Genomic DNA, 20,503 nt, shown 5'->3' with positions numbered 1-20,503 from the left:
GGTGAAAAGGTAGCTGGTATATCTGTATAAATTTAATTCTACTCTGTTTCTTAGAATAATTGGATTTGAGAGACTTGATATATGTCTGAATGTAGTATAACTTACACTGTTTTAATGATATGATTGTTTTGATGCATTGGCTGTTATGTAATTTGACAAAAAACTTGCTTAGTGTTGTGGGAATAGATATGTCAGATTAGTAGTGGAGTTATAATATACAAGAACTATTTATGGCTTTTTGAATTTTCACATTCATATTTCAAGATCTGTGGTGGAAAAAGGCTCAAGTTTTGTAAGGAACAGTTGATGCAAATTATTGCACTTGTGAATCATTTTGTGACAGAATGATATAAGCTATGTAGCAGCTTTTATATTTTATGAATATTAACAAGATCTAGCATTTTTTGGTACAGCCTGTAAAATGGCATCATCTTGTGAAAGCAATTCCATAAAGCTGGATTTGAAATGGCCTCTATGGTGCAAGTTCCTTGAATTCATATATATGGTAACTTGGCTTAGGTTTTTTGCATCCTTGATTTTACGACTGGAAATTTTTGAAGACGTGCAGAAAACTTTAAACTGTGTACTCTTCCTGATCTGCAAAAAGTATTTTAAAAGCTTAATAGATGGATTTTTCACTAAGGTTTTCATCTAAGGTTACTTCACTTGCTTTAGTTTGGTCATTCTGTTTCCAACTTGTTTCTCAGGCTCTTCTTGTGAGGAAAACTTAGCTTTCTGTTTTGTAAATGCATTGCACTCTAAAATATGTTTAACCTTTTAAATTGAACTCAGCAAAACATGAAATTTAATTTGGCTCAGAATGATTTCTCAGCATGATAATTATTATATTTAATTGGATGCTAACATTCTTTTAATGCTATACTTTTAAAAATTGTTTCTGCTTCATCAAACTTGCATAATGCTTGTCTTGCTTCGTAATTGCTACCTGCTTTTCTTTAGTTCCATTAGGCATCAGTTGATTAAAATGGAGTTAACTGTAGTTTTCTTGTCTTTTTTCATCAGTTTTTGTCAGAATCTTCTGAATCTGTATGCACATCTTCTAAGTTATGTGACATTTACATTATTCTGTGACAATGGTCCCAATAAATCTTTTCTACCTGATGATGATGTTTCAATATACCTTTTGTACAGTGACAAGAAAAGAACCTAAATCTGATAATGATAATGATTTTTTTTTTAAATTTCCTTTTTAAGATAAAAGGACTTTCTTTACAAGAAGTAAATGCTTCAAATACTTAGGAATGTTAGCAGAATGTAGGAGTGAGAAGACCACAAGTTTAGAATGTAGGAAAACAAAAAAACAATTTCAAAAGTTGTAACAGTGTCGCAAATCTGTATAAATGAAGGCTACTCAAATGGGAGAGTAAAACCGTCCCTTACGCTTAGCTAAGGTCCCAGGTTCATAATGCCTCTAGTGCTATATGAGAGATCATGTATTTCTTAGTGTTGTCCCTGTTTCTTTGGAATAGTAGCAGCCTGTCTGCAGTGCTGAAGTGGACTTGGCAAAGGTGGAGTGAATGCACAGCTTCCAACTTTGGAGAGACATTGTTAAAACTATCCACCAGACCTTTGTAAACAGTGAAGGAATACTTCTGTAGACATAGCTAATATTTCTACCAACTGGCTCACTTATTGTTGATTCATAAGATTCAAATTATCCTTATCTTACGAAAGACTCTTAACCCCTCCTCTCCCTTTTTCTTTCTTTTTACTTCACTGTATTGAAACATTTTGTATTGTTTCAACGGAGTATTTTTATCTCTGAGGGATTAATTTGTAATAAGTTTTTAAAGTTTAATTTTAAGTGTAGTATAAGAATGAACTAAAAGGCCTTTTATCTCTGAAGAACATATTTTTCTAGATATTTTGAACAGTTTTGCGTTTTTTTTTAAATGCAAAGCTATTCATCAACAGGTATTCATCTTTTATATATGAGTGCTGGAAAACAAAGTAGGCATATAAACCACCCAGCTTGTATTACTAAAAGTAATCAACTAAACATTTCTAGTGGAGCAACTCGATTTGAGTTCTACATGCTTTATTTTCTTAATTAATGAAGCATTTTAGTGAGAGACTGAAGTTATCCCTGTTTGATGGGGGAGTATTTTAGATGCATTTCTTGAAATATTTTATGCTTGATTTGTTAACTAAGGATGCTCATTATTACTAAGACTGTATTTTCAACATGGTGATTGGAAAACAGGGCATAAATGAGGATGGCATTAAATGGAGTGAAATAAAATCCTGTGCCTGGAAAGGTGTTTGCACTTGTCTTTGTCTGAAACAGAAAGAGAAGAAAAACAATTACTATTCTGAACTTCTAATTCTATTAGGGCATGATATGAGCATGTTCCATAATATTTGTTGAAATGATTTGTTAATGCGTACTTACGTAGCAGGTTCAGAAACCTGGCAATAGACCTGCTGTCAGAAATACCGCTGGAATTCTTTCCCCAGATTAGTGCAGTTACTCTTGACCTACACCGTTTTAGTAGGATCAGTACTTTTAAAACTAAACACCTTGGTTTATTTTGTTTTTATTTTTGATTACTCTTCTGTTTTCCAAATATGTATTCCAACAGGAATTAGAGAAAGAAAGAACAGATCTTATTGAAGATGTCACTATGAACAAAAGGAGGATTAAAGACCTAGAAGATAACCTTTTGTTCCGACTTACAAGCACTAAGGGTTCTCTGGCAGATGATGAGAGTCTAATAATTGTATTGAGTAACACTAAGACGACTGCTGAGGAGGTAACACAGAAGCTGCAGACTTCTGCTGAAACCGAAGTACAGATCAACTCAGCCCGTGAAGAGTACAGACCTGGTGAGTGAAGGTAGTGATGAAAAAAAAAAATCACTGGAGCGTACGGTTAAAACAGCAATACTTAGAGTAAGAGAAATGCTAGGATGAGATCAGGAAGACCTTAATGGGCGGGAAGCACCTGTGTTTTCCTGTAAGTAAGATGTATCTATGAAATGTCATGTTGAGCTATGGTGGAGAAAATAGTCAATGTTATGCTTCATGTGGAGTTTATAAAATGGAATCATCTAGTCTCTCCCTAGACTTCCCATTGCTCTATATACAAGTGTACCTGTCCCTGTAGTCTACTGGGTAAGAAACTTGGGAGGGCTTGCTTGTTCTGTCTTAGCTGTTAAAATGTTGACACTTTTTATGGACTGTCAATGAGACCAGTCATTAGGGTATTTAGGTAACTGTATGCTTGGGTTCAACATGTTGACGTTCTCTTAGGGGGCCAGTGTAATTGTAAATGCTTTTTGTATCTGTTTGGATGAATGCTTTGTTTATCCTGTCATAGATCCTCAAGTTATTATAGTCAGCACATTTAGTCAGTCTTTTGGCTTTTAACTGACAGGTGAAAATGTGAAAAAAGTGAAAAAAAATGCTCTCTGGAATTTCATGAAATGTGTAAAATGGTACAGTTAGTGTGTCATTAATCATTGCAGATTTTGTAAAACCTTTGTATTTAAAACTAAATGTCTGCTGAAAGTTAAATCAGTGCTGGCTAAGTTTAAATATAGTTCATTTGGCTTTTATATGACTCCTGTAAAAGTCTGTAAAGAGAAATTTGTTTGGATACTCAAACAGTACTTCAAACCATCTTACTTTTTATATATTCTACTGGTGATCTGAATATTGCAGTATACCATCCAGATGTCCTCCGAATATGCTCATATTTGCAAACTGGGCTTTACATAGTATGCATTAATTACAGGAAAGATTTTTTTTTTTCTGATGTATAAATGAGGATTAAATTAATGTTTTAATTATTTTTCTGGCCAGTAAAGAATGGAGCGACTCAAGGATCTTCAGTTAGCATTAGTGTTAAACTCGCTGTACTTGTTGTAGAGAGTTAAAGTTTTCTGCTCTGCATTTCTACTTTGAACACAGTCTTATTTCCTGTCCTTCAGTTGCAACTCGAGGTAGCATCTTATACTTCCTTATTACTGAGATGAGCATGGTCAATGTGATGTATCAGACTTCGCTTCGGCAGTTTTTGGTGCTTTTTGACCGCTCCCTAGCCAGGTAATTCAGCTAACAACAAGTATCATTTGTATTTACCCAGTCCTGGAGGTGGTTGTAGTACAGTAAAAATTTGTTGTAAACTAATGTCAGAAAGAAGAGTGTTGCTCGGTACAATCTCGACAGGAATTGTCAGTTTAAATACCCATAAGCCTTTGTCTGTTAGTTACCAAGGCAAAGAACCTTCAAATGTACTTACAGTCCTTAAAAATTAGGCATTAGGTAATTAAAAACCATTATACTGTGTTGATTTTCAGTTATGCAGAAAGGCTTGATTAGAAAGGAATTTTTTTTTGTTTCTCGTTCAATATGAGAGTTGTTGCTAGCTTGCTGCCTGATATTCTGTGTTTGTGATCTATTATTTTTTCATGTTTGATAAAGCCTATGCAAATCGACATTCAACTGCATTGAATTTCTTCCAACAGGTCTACCAAGAACCCTATAACTAGCAAGAGGATTACTAATATTATTGAACATATGACATATGAAGTGTTCAAATATGCTGCTCGAGGACTCTATGAGGAGCACAAATTTCTTTTCACGTTATTACTTACATTGAAGATTGATATACAAAGAAACAGAGTGAAGCACGAAGAATTTCTGACACTTATTAAAGGTTGGAACTACGGGACAATTTTTAGTAGAGCACATATATTATTGTAGAAAATTTGTGAGCTGTAGTTATATCTCCTACCCAACCTGCTGCTTCCTTTTGCACATGAGAAGCCAGTCTTGAAAGAATACATGCTTATCATTCTGTTCTGGTGACAGACATTGTATGGTAGTTCTAATTTATAGCAGCACACTGAATATTGATAAATATAGCTTTGAGAATAGTGAGAATTTAAAAGAAAAGTTAAGTATCTTTTCAGTTGATGTTTATGTCTGCTGCTCAAATACCACCAGGTATGTGTTTGATTTGGAAAAATTATTATTATACTAAACATCTTTTAGTTTATTTGGTAACTGCAGGAGGACGAGCAAGCAAATAGGAACAGAAGGTGATGCTAACAGTTTAAAAGAATGTCAGACCCTTAGCTGAATGTGACAAGTTCATGGCTTTAGTCTTAACTGCATGCAAGTACTGTGTATCTTCACTTGAAAGCTTGGAGTCATTTTGTACTCCCTTTCCAAGATACTTAATTTTCCAGGCAACATTTATTTATGAATTATAACTATTAATTTTTCCATGTTGAATCTTCAGAATATCTTTTCCCAACAAGCATTTATTTTCAGGCACATTGGACAAAGAAATAGTAAATCCTCAAAAGAGAAATTGGCTAACAAAGATTAAGTTTAAGGTGCATCATAAAAAAAATTAATATAAACTAACCAAACTACAAACTCTGTTTCACCAAAGGTGGCATGACTTTATAAGGTAGAAAAACCCTGTAACTTCATGATTAAAAATCTGGATTCTTCGTCGTTGTGTTTTCTTTTAATTTTGTGTTTGCTTTCTTTTAGCTTCGGTTGAATTCCAAAGAAGGCAAACGTACCTATTGGCAAAGTTATTACATTATCTACAACAACAAAAAACCAAAGAAAAAAACATTGAAATTAAGTTGCTTCAGTTTTTTCTCCATAAATTCAAGCTTATTCTTTTACAGTAAAAAATAGATTTAGCTTGTAATGGGAAGCTGTTACGGATTTAAAAAAAATATGTTTTAGAGCAGGATGAAAAATAAGATTTGAAAATAAATTTTGCATGTTACCTAACTCAGAAATTTCTTTATGACTGTCCTTAGTTATTAAGTAGTCTTTCTCTGGACCGGGAAGACTTAGTCATGTGAAATAGTCTTGCAGTATATAGTTTACATTTTCCAAATAGGTCTTTTTTCTTTTTTTTTTTGGGGGGGTGTCTCCAACAGTTCTAATTATAACTAATTCCTAATTTCTTGCAGGTGGTGCTTCCCTAGACCTTAAAGCTTGTCCTCCTAAGCCGGCTAAATGGATTCTGGATATGACTTGGCTGAACTTGGTGGAGCTCAGTAAACTTAAACAGTTTTCAGATATTCTTGATCAAGTAAGTAAGAGCTTTTTAAAAGGAATCTCTTGTTTGACACTGATCATCTGGTAGTGATCAAGGCATGTGGTGGGAAACTTTATTTTATAGAACAGAATGAAACTGTCAGCAGATAGCCACAGTTGTGGCCCTGACTGCTTAGCAACCTGTATTGATAAAAAGACTTTAAAAACCCTAGGAAAATAAGAAGAAAGTAGAATGTTTCACACTCTGTATAATTATAATACTTTCAGATTGGGATACAACTTGCTATTATCCAATTCATGTAATGCAACTTGAATCTTCTTCCGGTTGTTAGACTTTCTTGCATCCCTGTTGTGCTTTCTTACACTGTTTTATGATGCTTGTTCCAATATTTCTCTGATTACATGGACTAAGAGCTAGGGAAAGAGTGTTCAGTAAATTCAACACTTGTATGAATAGTCTTAATGGACGCTAAGTGTATGGTAGCTAATGGAGTAAGTAAATAACATTTGGTATATGTGAAGAGTACCTTCTGTACAGTCATTTGGGGAGAAGATACGTACCTCGTGCTTTCAAAGCTATGTCTGAGCCTAGCTATCTGTGTTCTGACCTTGCTATACCATTATATGATTAATGGAAAATACTGAGTAGTAGCTCATTTTTTCAGAATACGAATACTTAAGGGCATTGTTGCATTCTACAATTTTGTACTTAAAATCTGAAAGCTTATCCTCTCTTTCTCTAATAGCCTTACTAAATCTGTGTAGTAACATTGCTAAACAAATGCCTGTGTGTGGATTACGTGTCTCCGACCCTCATAAAAAGTTTGTGACCTACTGGCAGTTGAAATGTGACTTGTCTGTTTAGTGAGATTTACTCCTTTGATGGTGTAACTGCAGATTTCCAGAGCAGAGAAACAGTGGAAAACCTGGTTTGATAGTGAGAATCCTGAAGAAGAACTGGTTCCTAGTGGCTATGGTCAATCCCTGGACTGCTTCAGACATCTTCTTCTTATCAGGTCTTGGTGTCCTGACAGGACCATAGCTCAGGTACATTTATATAGCCAACATAGTCTATTTAGGTGTCATTAGAATAGTAGTTACAGGATTGCAGTTCAGTACTTTTTTTATTTAATCCTAAACTCCTTTTTGTAATGGACCTTTACATTGCATTTTCTGAAATTCTTTTCAGACAATTTATGCATTTGTTGCAAGGGCAGTGTTAGCAAAATTATTCCAATATATTCAACGAATATTAGCCAATGATTTTACTATGGAGATAGGATTTCATCTGGAAATGTATGTGTTTATCCAGTTCTGCTTTATCAGTTCAGAAGGTATTTTTGACTGTCCTTGCCGATATTATTCACTGGAATTGTACAAGTGTCCTCATATTAGGCCTTCATGAACTCAGTTGGCTGAGAGAAAACAAAACATGAAAACAATTTAATTGAGGAACCATTTCTTGCATGGAAGAATTAGACCCACCTTAGAAAAATCTATATAAAGGTCTGTTCAACGTTTTAAATTTAACCCCATCTATTTAGAAAGGTGAGAAATATAAAATTAATGTTTATTAAATAGTTAGACCTATTTTTAAGAAAAATCAACTTCTAGGAGCTTATTTTTAATCTTTATGTTCTTCTCCAGTGCAAAAACCTAAAAATTACACAATTGCTGACAATTTCAGAGCAATGGTTGGCAATTTACTGAAGTCAGAATGCATCACTAAAAGTGTGGTATTAATTTTATGGGTGCAAACCTTTAGACATTGTGACTGGATTCAGAGAAAGTCTCAGCAATTATTGGTGTAACTGCGGTCAATAGAAGGTTAAATGGTACTGTATAATGAATGTCTCAGATGTGCGCTATGTGTCTGAAACTGATCATGCAAAATTAGTTCCTCAGTTCTGTTAGCAGGGGGCAAGATACACTTTTCATCTTACAATGGTTTTATGAAAACTGATAGTTTATCAAATGCTAAATGCTGAATATCTTTTGTCTCTGAGAAGTAACACAGAGGTATTAAGGGAAAGACTGGTCTAAGACAAAAGCAATGTAGTGGGAAAGAATACAAGGGAGATCATCTCAGACTGTTTGAAAGAGCCTTTTCTATTTCTTAGTAAAAAGGAACAATAATCTAACAATTTTTGAAATAAATAAATAAGGAATAACAGATGGCCTTCACCTCTTCCTTTGGATCTTCTACTTAGTGACAGTTCTTTTCATCAGTACTATTATTAATTCATTGTTTAAGCATGAAGGTGGGAAAGACCTAACACCTTTGAAGCATATCTTCTATCCTTTCCTCCTTTTTTCTCTAGTATTTAGAAAGGAAAGCTAGATTTTAAGGTTAGGAGTTATGCTATCTAATGGAGATACCATCTGAATTGTTAAAACCTTTCTAAAGGTTTAGTAAGGTTATTATTTTTATTATACTGTAATTATGGGTATTAGATAAAACAATACATGCAGATATATGTACTAGAATATTTTTTAACTGGTATTATAAGGCTGTGACAAATAACACCTTCAAAGACAGTATGATATATTAATATGTAAAAATAAATTTGTTGCATATTTGTATTTCTGATATAAATTTATAGCAGCCTTTGCTCTTCAGTCTACTTATTGGTTGTATTTACACTGGGAAGAAAACAGTATTAAATGATTACATCACAGGTTAAATTTACCCTTTTTAATATAGGCAAGAAAATACATCATTGACGCTATGGGGGAGAAATATGCAGAGGGAGTCATCTTGGACTTGGAGAAGACATGGGAAGAGTCAGATCCACGTACTCCTCTCATATGCTTTCTTTCCATGGGCTCTGATCCTACGGACTCAATTATTGCTTTGGGAAAAAGACTGAAGGCAGAGACACGTTACGTTTCCATGGGACAGGGGCAAGAAATCCATGCTCGTAAACTTCTACAGCAGACAATGGCTCATGTAAGAGACAAAAATCTGAATGTTTTTTGTATTTTTATTAAACTCTTAGAAATGAAAATCCTGTCATGAAATAAAGTTATTTGGTGAGTAGTTAGTGCTGATGCAAGAACCTATATTTATTTGTATAAATAAGTGTCCTAAGCAATAGAACTGTCTTTTCACAGTCATTTAATTGGCCATAACAAAATTTTTGATGCTGTGCAGACATCAGTGTTTTTCATATAAAATGGAGTTTTTGTTGTAGGTTGTTGACTGGTGAACATAGCTGGATTGATCGTTTGGAATGCATGAATATTAAATATTCTTCAGCAAGCATTTAACAACATTTTTTGCAGTTTTGTATTTTTAGTAATACAAACATATTTTGTTAAATGAAGAAGTTTAATTCCAAATATACTACTGATAGTTACATAACCTTGAGAAAAACAAGGCTGTATAGCAAAATGTTTTGTATTGCTGTAGTCTGGATTTTGAATTGGGATGGACAATCTGATAGCACAGGCATTTTACAAGTGAAACATGGAAGAATTAAAGAATAAAATTTCCTGCATGAGAAACAAAAGCTGAGATGTTCCAATTTAGCATGCTTTGCCCATCAGGTGGTAGTACTGCTATGCCTGCTCATGTGATGAACAGATTAAACTTCTTGCGCTCCTGTGTTAGGAGCTTCTTCCCTGTCTGTATAACCAGTTTTCCTCTGACTTTTGCCTCAGATTGTCGTTTGACAGCTTCACATTAAGAGCTAAATAGCAGATCAGATGAGAAGAAACTTATTCAAAAGATAGGGAAGAAGAGTTCCTTTTTTTAGTTAAGAGAAATTCAGTTACTTTCCCTCACTGTGTCACATACCCTCTTAATGAAGAGGTATGTATGTATATATGAAGTATGGTAATTTGTATGAGAAAGTTTGATATCTATTGATTGATAGCAATAGATTAATTAAGTATGTATATTTGGTTTTTTTTCCAAGCCTGTGACTCTTGTGAGGAGCAACGTTTAGCAGCTTGCTTTATGGAGCGAGCTACTTCTGAACTCCCTTATTTAGGATCAATGAAATCATGGGTTCACCCAGAAAGTCCAGATTTATCAGTGTTTATCAGCACTATAATCATATCCAGATACGTTTTAAATGTACCGAAATGGAAAAGGTAGGGACTACCTGAGAAGACCCGATTGGACAAGTAAGGACCACTTGTTTAGATGATAAAACCAAACAAGCTAACAATGCCTCCAGAAGGAACAGCCCACAGCTTAGCTCATATGAGCTTTCTCTTGGAGAAAAAAAAACTTTGTTAATTGCATGTGTACCATTATTATGGATACTGGTCTCTGTTTGTACATGAAAACAAATGATTAAGGCCTTGGTTTTGATTTGGTGAGCCAGTGGTGCAAAATCACTGTGGAGGATTTCTTCCTTTAACAGCTCTCATAAGCACTTAAACATGTTATATTTTGCTATAGCTTAGATGTGTTGGCTTTGTTCCTAACCTACAGCATAAACGAAGAGTGATTTTAGTGATTTCAGTTTGTAAACAATGTTGATAACTTTTTATATTCTGTTGCTTTAAACTAGGGAGGTTGGGCACTTCTGCAGAACTGTCACCTTGGACTTGACTTTTTGGATGAGTTGATGGACACTGTAATAGAGACAGAGACTGTCCATGAAAGCTTTCGACTGTGGATGACAACTGAAATTCACAAACAGTTCCCCATCACCCTTCTTCAAATGTCTATTAAGTTTACCAATGAACCACCACAAGGGCTCAGAGCTGGACTAAAGAGAACATATAGTGGTGAGTGCTAGAGTGGTAATGATTTGAAGTTAAATTTTGCTCTTTTTTGGACTCTCTGGTGTTGTGTGGTCACATTGTAGCCACTGATAGTAGGTGTAAGCTAGTATGAGGAACTGATCACAAGAATGCCGGGACACATCTTGATCCTTGGTTTGAGCTAGAAGTTGGGAAAATTAAAAGGAAGAGAAGATCTGCTGAAGTACTGTGGCCAGAACTAATTGGACAGCAAAACAGGAAATGCTTTTTCTTTTCTCAAATGTTAGCTTCTAATATCTCAGTTCAAAGTGTTTAAATTTTTAATCTTCGTGTGCCTTTTGGCAGAAAAACGACATGTTAATCTTTGTTGGCTATTAAGTGCTCTTTACACTGCATAAAATAAAGGTCTGTAGTCAAAGAGTCTGTACAGAAAGCAACTTAATGTGAATTCAGCTATTAGTAAATTGTGGGTTTTTTTTTTTCTGAAGTTTACTCTTTTAATTTGAGCAACTTAATAACATGCTATAAACTGTCTCCAGCATAGAACACTGTGTAGGACAATAGTTTACTCTTGGGAGAGGCAGAGAGCCAACTGAATATCTCAAGGAGTGATGTTTTAGTACTGATTTGAAGTGGTTTTGAAAAATACTATTACTGTGTTTCTTATAAAGCCCACTTACAATCAATAGGTGTCAGCCAGGATTTACTAGATGTCAGTGACATGGTACAATGGAAACCAATGTTGTACGCTGTAGCCTTTCTACACTCCACTGTTCAAGAAAGACGCAAGTTTGGATCTCTGGGTTGGAATATTCCCTATGAGTTTAATCAAGCTGATTTCAATGCTACTGTGCAGTTCATTCAAAACCACTTGGATGGCATGGATGCCAAGAAGGTAATTAATGTTTTTGTGGGGAAGGTGGATCAGGGTGATGGATCTTTCTAGTAGTGGAATGTATATACGTTTCCCAATAACTGAAACACAAACATGATTTTAAATTATTCTTTTTTTTCTTTCCACAAACATTCAACATTCCATGTATACATGTCTGTAGAGCAGCAGGCTTAGATTAGACTTTTAATCCTGTGCATGTTAAATTTCTATATTAACCTGTACATTTAAAAAAAAAAAAAATCCCTCCCAGCCATCTCCCCCAAAAACTAGAAATATAAACCTTAGAAGTATAGACCTTCTTTTCAATGCTAATTAAGCCAGATAGTTAAATGGACCACTGACTAGAAATATAAACCTTAGAAGTATAGACCTTCTTTTCAATGCTAATTAAGCCAGATAGTTAAAAATGGACCACTGTATTTTAAATATTCTTTTGTTTAAATCAGTTTTGAGTAAAAGTAATAAGATTTGGCTCCTCCAACCTTATCTTGGCAGCATAAAGAAATGGAAAGTTGCTTTAAATGACTAAGAATTCCTTTTACATTCCTCACTTTCATATGGTCACTTGTCATACAGAGGTCTGTGGCAGATCACTTTGTGATTGGCATTTTAAGTGAAGTTGAAAGCATGATTGGAATGTAGCTGTATCCCTCTTGCCCAAATGCTGGAATAGCCTCTTGAACTAGTTGTCAATGAATTCTATTTTCAGAAATCCTTGAAGGTGTTTTGGCAATGCAGGGTTATAGGAAAAAAGAGTAGTAAGAAAATAATTTTCTTCCAAAAGGGACAGAGATGCAGGACTTGGTATATCAGCTGTTCTTACTAAGGGAGATGTAAACAGGTGAGAAGAGGATTAGCTAAAGTCAGTGCTTTCTGCTTGGTTTTAGGGAATCTCCTGGAGTACTGTTTGTTACATGATAGGTGAGATCCAGTATGGTGGCCGTGTGACAGATGACTATGACAAAAGACTCATGAACACCTTTGTAAAGGTTTGGTTCAGTGAAAATACATTCAGTCAGGAATTCAGCTTCTACAAAGGATACAGCATACCCAAATGTACTATGGTGGATCAATATCTTCAGTACATACAGGTTGGTAAATGAAAGCTTTTCAACACAAACCCCCCCCCCCCAATTTACTTGTTTCTGACAGGTTCCTGAGTCCCTATATTTTGTCTTTTCTTCTGAGTACCTGTATTTTGACTTTCATTCAGAGTCTTTATTGCTTTCTAACAGTCTGCGTATCTATTAGCAACAACAAATTGTTGTTATCAATGTTATCATCATTGTCATGACAGTAACCTTTTCTTTTTCATGTGATTTGCTTGAGCGACATACTTGAAGGCGTACAGTTATTAAAGAGGGCATAGAATGGAGTCCAGACATTGGGTACAACCTCACAGAAATAAAAGGTGTAGATATATGAAAGTACAAGCTGACTCTTAAAATAGCGTATAGAGGTTAAAACTGAATTTGTTGTTAACCTTGGTGTGGTTTGGGCTGTGACATGACAAATAGATCACAGCAAGTTATTTGCCCTAACTGCTTGATCTAGCCTCTTACTTTACAAGGTAAGGGAGATATTTTTTTTTGCGTTTTTTTTTGTTGCTGGGGTTTTTTTTAACAATTAGCTTATAAACCCATTCTCCAATTGTGCTCTTTTTATATTTTACTATGTAGAGTCTTCCTGCTTATGACACACCAGAGGTGTTTGGTTTGCACCCCAATGCAGATATCACTTACCAAAGTAAACTTTCCAAAGATGTGTTGGACATCATCCTCAGTATTCAGCCTAAAGATAGCTCTGGTGGAGGACGTGAAACCCGAGAGGCAGTTGTAGCCAGACTGGCTGATGATATGCTGGAAAAGCTTCCTGCTGATTATGTACCATTTGAAGTGAGTTAATGAAATCCTGTCAAAAACATTTGCTCCATCTTGCTTTGTGTGGAGAAAAAAAAAGTAATTATATTGTTTTTTCTAAAAGCATGTCTGAATTCATTCATACAGGCAATACTTTAAAAACATATTTTAAACAAGTCTGACCAGACTCTTAACATTTATAATGAAGTCACTAAATGTGCACTGAAGTACTTTTGCAAGAGCTTTTTCAAAATATTAAACCACTTAATGCTTAAGTTGTCATTTGCACTATGGGGGAGGTAAGATCATCAGTTTTTAAGCTCAGCTTGTTGACACTGTATAGAGAACTGAGGTGGTGTTGCAAGTGTATTCATGCTTCTAAAAGTATTACAGCTTTAACATGTATTACTTTGGGATTCAGCTTACATCCTGAAGATATTTTTAGGTTGCTTTCTTCTTCAGTGAAGTGAATGCTGAAAAGCTTGTCAAGCGATAGCTTTCATTGATTGAAGTCTAGTGTTAGTATCTCAGGATCCATATTAACACATAATAGCCCATGTAATTATATTTGTAATGGACACCTGCTGCCTTGCAGCCATTTCTTTTCTGAAATAGCAGCTTTCCTCCTGTTTATGTGGAAGATGGAATGTCTCTCAAGGTCAGAGGGTTTTCTTACAATTAGAAAACATTTACTGATGACTAGATACATGGACACTCCAATCGACTGTATTCTGTGTCCCCATCCTGGAGACTACAGTTTAATTGACTGTTTGGACAATTTGTGTTTTTTCTGGGTCTTGCCATACTTCTTAGTTGTCCTTTAGAGCCCCAGAATTTTAGGATGCTGACATTATAGTTCTTCCCAGGTGAGGCTGGTTATGAACGTCAAATAAATGAGAGGAAAATGCTTGTAAAATAGTTAAGGTTTCTATATTTCCTGTGTCAGGGGATGCTGAACTCTAGTGTTTCATTATATTTGCGAAAGCTTAAAAGCAAGTAAGATTGGTTATGTCAGTAATAAAGCATTTACAACATTTTTGTTACGAAACGGATGTGAATCATCCATTTGTGTCATCAGAAAAAAGTTCACACCTATGCTTGTGCTTTAACAGACTCCTCAAGTAGCCACCTGCTCATCTAGGCAGTTTGATGTTTTTATTAATTAGATAATTTGCCTGCCATCTCCTTCTTGAGGAGAGTGAAATCTCTTATCCTTAGTCTTCTGCCATTTTACTTACTCTTTTATTAGCATGAGGACCTGATACAAGGCTAGGTGGCTTATGAACACCAAAATTCTCCTGTCAGGATGCTGAGCTACGGGAAGGATCAAGGAGACTTGTACAATCTAACGCCCTCTTTTCTGTTTTTACACAGTAATAAGTTTCCCTTATGTGGGGTATGCTTATGAGTATAGACTCTCTTCAGGTACCCATGTCTTACATCTGTTGTTTTATGTTTTCTGTAGCCCATTTTGTGTTACGTAATCTTCCCTCAAATGGCATATTCATGATAATGTATTTTATCTGAACAGATGAGTTAACGTATCTGAATCTGGAATACTGATTATCTAGCAGTCTTCCAAAAGTTTGCAGTAGCTGAAGTTTCTGACCTACTGTCTTTCTAGAAGCCTGAGCTTTATGACTTTCCAAAAGGCTGAAGCAGATGTCTGAGATCTGCAAAGGATTGAATTCGTTGAGTTGCTCAACTGCTTTAGTGATGGGCTAAATCTCCTGGCAGCTTTTAGTCCAACTCTCTTCAAATTCTACTTGACATCACCAGGAATAGATATGTGGCTTAATAAAGACGTGTATTACATAGTGTCATTGTATAGGTACAGTTAGCCCTATTAAGTTTACAGAGCTCTTTTTGGGCAGATCAGCTCTGATCAGAAATGACAAATTGAAATTTAGTTTGTATTAATGAAAGCGAATGTGGAGCACTAAACTTTTTTACATGGTGAAAACTATTTAAATTCCTTTTTGTGTAGCAAAATACTGATAAACTTAGAAAGGATATGCACATTACTAAGAACAGGGCTGTTACCCTGTCTAGGATTCAATACATGGTATATATAATTTTTTCACCTCTCTCCCAATAGGACCATATTGACTACAAAATTTCTAGTTATGTCCATACAGTTGTTGTTAGTTTGTTAACTTTACACTTGTGATTAAAAAAATATCAGCAAATTTTATTAGAATACAAGTCTGCCTGGCGTTGTGATAGTTCCCAGGCATTGCTGATAAAAGCGCTGCTATGCTGAGGCAAAGTGGCTGGGTTAATCACTCCTGACTGGTTTGTGCAAAGTGAACCTTGGGAACTCTCTGTTGGAATTAAAGCTGAAATCCTTGAAATGGGGTATGGCCTACATGCTGTTTAAATGACGTTAGCTCATAGAATGATATACAGACTAAATCATGAGTTAGGCTAAAAACATAGCCAGTCTCAGCATCATACATTTCGTTTGGAACAAATCCTGTGTTTCTGTCTTGCAGAGGATTCAAAGAAGATGCCAAACTGACCATTTAACTTCCTAAATAGAAGTATTATGTCTTAAAAATTGTATTGGGGCCTAACCTTGACATAAAACCACCTTTGTTTTTTATTTCTGTTGAAGGATCTTTGGTTTTCTACCTACAGGTAAAAGAAAAACTAAAGAACATGGGACCTTTTCAGCCTATGAACATATTTTTGCGACAAGAGATCGAACAAATGCAGAGAGTTATTTCCTTGGTGAGAAGCACTCTGACTGATCTAAAACTTGCCATTGATGGGACGATTGTTATGAGTGAAAATCTGAGGGATGCTTTAGACTGCATGTATGATGGAAGGATTCCTGCTAGCTGGAAAAAAGTAGGTGTACATCACCTGTTTTGTAGGGGAAAAAAAATATTTCTGTAGAGCTAGATTAAACTGCTAGACGTACAGTAAATACTTTGTTCAAACACAAGTGTTAACCAGGACTGTGCAAGTGCTGGAGTAGATTTTGGGCTAAAACAAACACAGTCAAAACAAGCAGTCTTTCATTTATAAAAATAGAAATGAATGTGGGAGATGCAGGTATTTCCCATTTTAACAGCCTATTGCATATTGGCAGGATAAAAAGCTAGAGAGAAGAGAATAATTTAAAATGTGATGATGGATTTTAAAAATTAGCACTCATGCTAGTGGACTACACTGTTGCTATTCTTTGAGATTAAGACCTGTAGTTGTAGAATCACAGAATAGTAGAGGCTGGAAGGGACCTCTGAAGATAGTCTAGTTTAACCCCACTTCTGAAAGCAGGGTCAATTAGAGCAGGTTTCCCAGGACTCTCCAGAATCAAGAGTCCACAACCTCTCTGGGCAACCTGTTCAGTGTTTGATCACCCTCACAGTAAAAAACAGCCGAACAACCACCGACCAACCAACCCAAAAACCCCTTAAGTTTAAATGGAATTTTCTACATTTTGCCTTGTGCCCATTGCCTCTTCTTCTATCACTGACAAGGATCTGGCTCCATCTTCTTCCATTCTCCATGCATGAGGTATAAACACTGATAGTATCTCCTCTGAGCCTTCTCTTCTCCAGGCGAAACAATCCCAGCTCTCTCAGCCTCTCCCCATAGAAATGGTTTTCAGGGACAACTAGAGCTATTTATGGAAACTGACGGAAAGAAAAAAGGGGAGGGTTTTTTGGTGGTTTTGTTTGCTTGCTTTGTTTTTATTGATAAAGTGTTTTCTTGGTACAAAACCTAGACGAAAGCATATGTTTCACAGGACAAGTATGATACAACGATTCAAAGAGAAAAACCATCATAAATCTTCACATAGTCCAAGCTCAATTTTCCTTAGCTTTTTTCAGAAAAAGCAGAATAGTTTTGGCAGAAATCCTGTTATCTTGATGCATTGACCTTGGCTTTAGAAAGACATGTAGACAATATTTCTTCCTAGTTGACACAGCTATCTAATTTTACAAAAAAGTAATAAAATGGACAATTACCACAGGGAGCATTAAGCATGTCTAAATAGAATGGTAGGCATGAATTTGAACAGAGCAAGAATTTGCTTCAGGTTTCAGTGAGATGCAACATCTATCAGGTTAAAAGTTAAGATATGAAAAAGGAGATTTAAATATGCTTTACTAATATTATGTTGTTTACTACCTTGTGAGGAATTACATTTTCTTGACATGAATATGATGTTTTAAAACTGCTGAATAAAATTTAAAAATGAACACGCTGTTCACTATTTTTAGGCATCTTGGGCTTCCAGTACACTTGGTTTCTGGTTTACTGAGCTTCTAGAAAGAAACCACCAATTTTACAATTGGATTTTTGAAAGCCGACCGAACTGCTTCTGGATGACAGGGTTTTTTAATCCTCAAGGATTTTTAACTGCAGTGAGGCAGGTAAATTGTGTTTAAAGTCTCACTCTGGCTATTCTTTGATATACTTTTTAAAAAAATATATATTGTGTGATGAAGGCTGAGTTACACACATGGCTCCATCTTGCTAGCAGGGAAGATATGTGACTGTATAACTGTCTAACATTTCCTGAGTGAAGTGTTCTTCCTCTGCACATACTTTTTCAGTACATCAACCGCTAATGTGTTAAAATATATGTCCTACTTTGATCCGAGCCCCATATATGTGGGGGCCATCTTACAACATTATTAAGGTAGACTGGAGAAGTAATGTCTCATGGTACCATTGAGATATCCCTGAGAAGAGGTGTTAAGCCCATGAATTTATTTTCCTTTTTTCCTCCCTTTTGATCTGTGTTCAGTACTTTACCTGGTTGAAGACTTGCCAGAACAGCTATTCAGAATTAGTCTTAAATTACACTTCTCCAGTTCAGTAGCTGATTCAGTCTCTCTTCATGAAGTGGGAAAGAGTTTCCTTTATTAATGTGTACTAAATATGAAGTTTGATGGTTTTTTTTTAATGTATGTATCTCTGTCAAGTTGGTGATTGTGTTGGTTGCTGGTTGCATTTAGTTGCATTTGACAAGTGAGCTACTTTTTACTTCAAAAGGAGGCAATAAATACCTATGTTGGTTGGCATAAAGGGACACATTGGAGACAATAATTGTCTGGAATCTGTAAAACTGGGAAAGAATACTCAGGTGAGAATCCAATGGGACCTCAGACAAAAGCTAACTGGTGGAGGAGAAAATGAAGATTTGCAGAGAAGGAAAATCTCTGCTCTTGCTCTGAGGAATGGGTAATCTTTGGCTTTCAAACTGAAGTTCTAATTGGTGACCTACTTCTACTACAATTGCAGGCATATAGCCTTGGAATTATATAACAAGATATTTCTTTTGAGTAAACAGTCCTAAACTGGAATTTTCTTTTGACCCAAGCTTGTGGAAAGGGTTTAGTAGCAGGATCTGAAACAGTTGGAATCTACAGAGCTTTTCCAGTTCCCTAAAAAGAGAATGTGGGTACATAACAACCTAATGTCCCAAGTAAAAACTAAAGTGACTTTCTGGGCTTTGCTATATGGTGGAACAAAGAGAAATGAGAAAGATGAAGAGCCAGAATGATCATCGAACTATAACCCTTCTGCTCTTTTAAAACAGCTAATTAACTGCAGTGTGGGACAAACATTAATTCCAATTACTTCAAAAAAATATCTTGGAAAACATTTGCAAGACCAGGATAAAACTTAGGTCTGGCATAACTTAATAGCATGGGGTAGTAAGGGATTGGGCAAGATAAAGGAGTGCTGTCCAGTGTACTAACTAACCGACTAAATTTGAAGTATATGTTGAATCTTAAGCATGTCTACCTCCAAGTGTTCTCTGGGTTTTTTGCAGTCTCTCTACGTAGCTTTAGAGCTGAGTGAGCACTTGCTCATTATTAAGAATACAGTTAATGAAGACTGTAGGTACAGGAAAAGGAAGGTAACTGCAGAAATTTATGCAGCAAATTATTCATTTTGCTTTTGTCATTGGAACTGTTTTACTTAGGACATGCAGTTAATGTTTTTTTCATCTCATGAAAATTTCACAGCTTTCATATTCGCAAGAGCCAGTTACCGTTGGCATTCTGTGTTTGTGTTACGTGGTATGGTCTTAAGATACTGCATATAATAGAAAGATTGACAATCAAATATAGTGGATAAAGTACTGCAAGCTTTCTTGTTGTACCATGCCATCACTAGCTTAGAGAGAAGTCAAACTGCTGTAAACATGGATATCATAAAAAGTTATTTTTTTTGTATTGAAGAGGGTAAGTTGTGACCATACAAATATGTTTCTAATAAATGCTTGGAAAAAATGGCTCTGTGCACATGTAAAAATGTAACCTCCATACTTTCGTCTATTTTGAGCAGGAAATAACAAGGGCTAACAAAGGATGGGCTCTTGACAGTGTAGTGCTGTGCAATGAGGTCACTAAATGGATGAAGGATGATATCACAAGCCCTCCTTTGGAAGGTGTCTATGTGTATGGGCTGTATTTGGAAGGAGCTGGTTGGGACAGAAGAAACATGAGGCTGACTGAATCTAAGCCTAAGGTGGTCTTCGAGATGATGCCGGTTATAAGGATATATGCAGAGAATAACAGTAAGTAACTGTATTGTAAAGGATGTTACTTTGATAGAATGCAATGTAACTTTTTATTCAACTGCATGGAAGTCTTTTGGGCTTTAGGGATTTCATGAGGCTGTCGCTATTCATTGTATACATACTGAATCTCTTTCAATGGGGGAGACTTCCCGGTCTTCCATATAAAATGAGCTTTCAGCCTTCCTTGATAATTGATAATAGGTGCTTTTTTCCCCTAATATTTAGATAGGTCTCTACCTTCCGGTCTTAATGGTGTTAATAACTTTTTAAACCCATTACAGATGAGCTGTTCTCTGCCTCCTCTGACAAACATGCTTGTGTTCAGTCTTCCATTGACAGTATGTGTCCTAGATTGAGAAGATCAATATTTAATCATCATAGAGAATCATTAAGGTTGGAAGAGACCTCTAAGATCATCGAGTCCAA

At 35.6% G+C, this 20,503-nt stretch overlaps 1 protein-coding gene across 1 annotated transcript in view; it reads left to right on the top strand.

Moving 5' to 3' along the window:
- DNAH5 (dynein axonemal heavy chain 5) overlaps positions 1 to 20,503 on the top strand; it is a 142,300-nt gene that overhangs the window by 119,770 nt on the left and 2,027 nt on the right. Inside the window, 13 exon segments of the mRNA XM_009287950.1 lie at positions 2,604 to 2,847; positions 3,954 to 4,068; positions 4,491 to 4,681; positions 5,967 to 6,088; positions 6,952 to 7,101; positions 8,759 to 9,004; positions 10,578 to 10,797; positions 11,463 to 11,668; positions 12,556 to 12,759; positions 13,348 to 13,563; positions 16,168 to 16,380; positions 17,763 to 17,915; positions 19,843 to 20,074. Coding sequence (XP_009286225.1) covers positions 2,604 to 2,847; positions 3,954 to 4,068; positions 4,491 to 4,681; positions 5,967 to 6,088; positions 6,952 to 7,101; positions 8,759 to 9,004; positions 10,578 to 10,797; positions 11,463 to 11,668; positions 12,556 to 12,759; positions 13,348 to 13,563; positions 16,168 to 16,380; positions 17,763 to 17,915; positions 19,843 to 20,074 — 2,512 coding nt within the window.

The sequence above is a fragment of the Aptenodytes forsteri genome, unplaced genomic scaffold, assembly GCF_000699145.1.
Source record: "Aptenodytes forsteri isolate BGI_AS27 unplaced genomic scaffold, ASM69914v1 Scaffold27, whole genome shotgun sequence".
NCBI classification, from domain to species: Eukaryota; Metazoa; Chordata; class Aves; order Sphenisciformes; family Spheniscidae; genus Aptenodytes; species Aptenodytes forsteri.
This window is presented reverse-complemented; position numbering and strand designations above follow the sequence as displayed.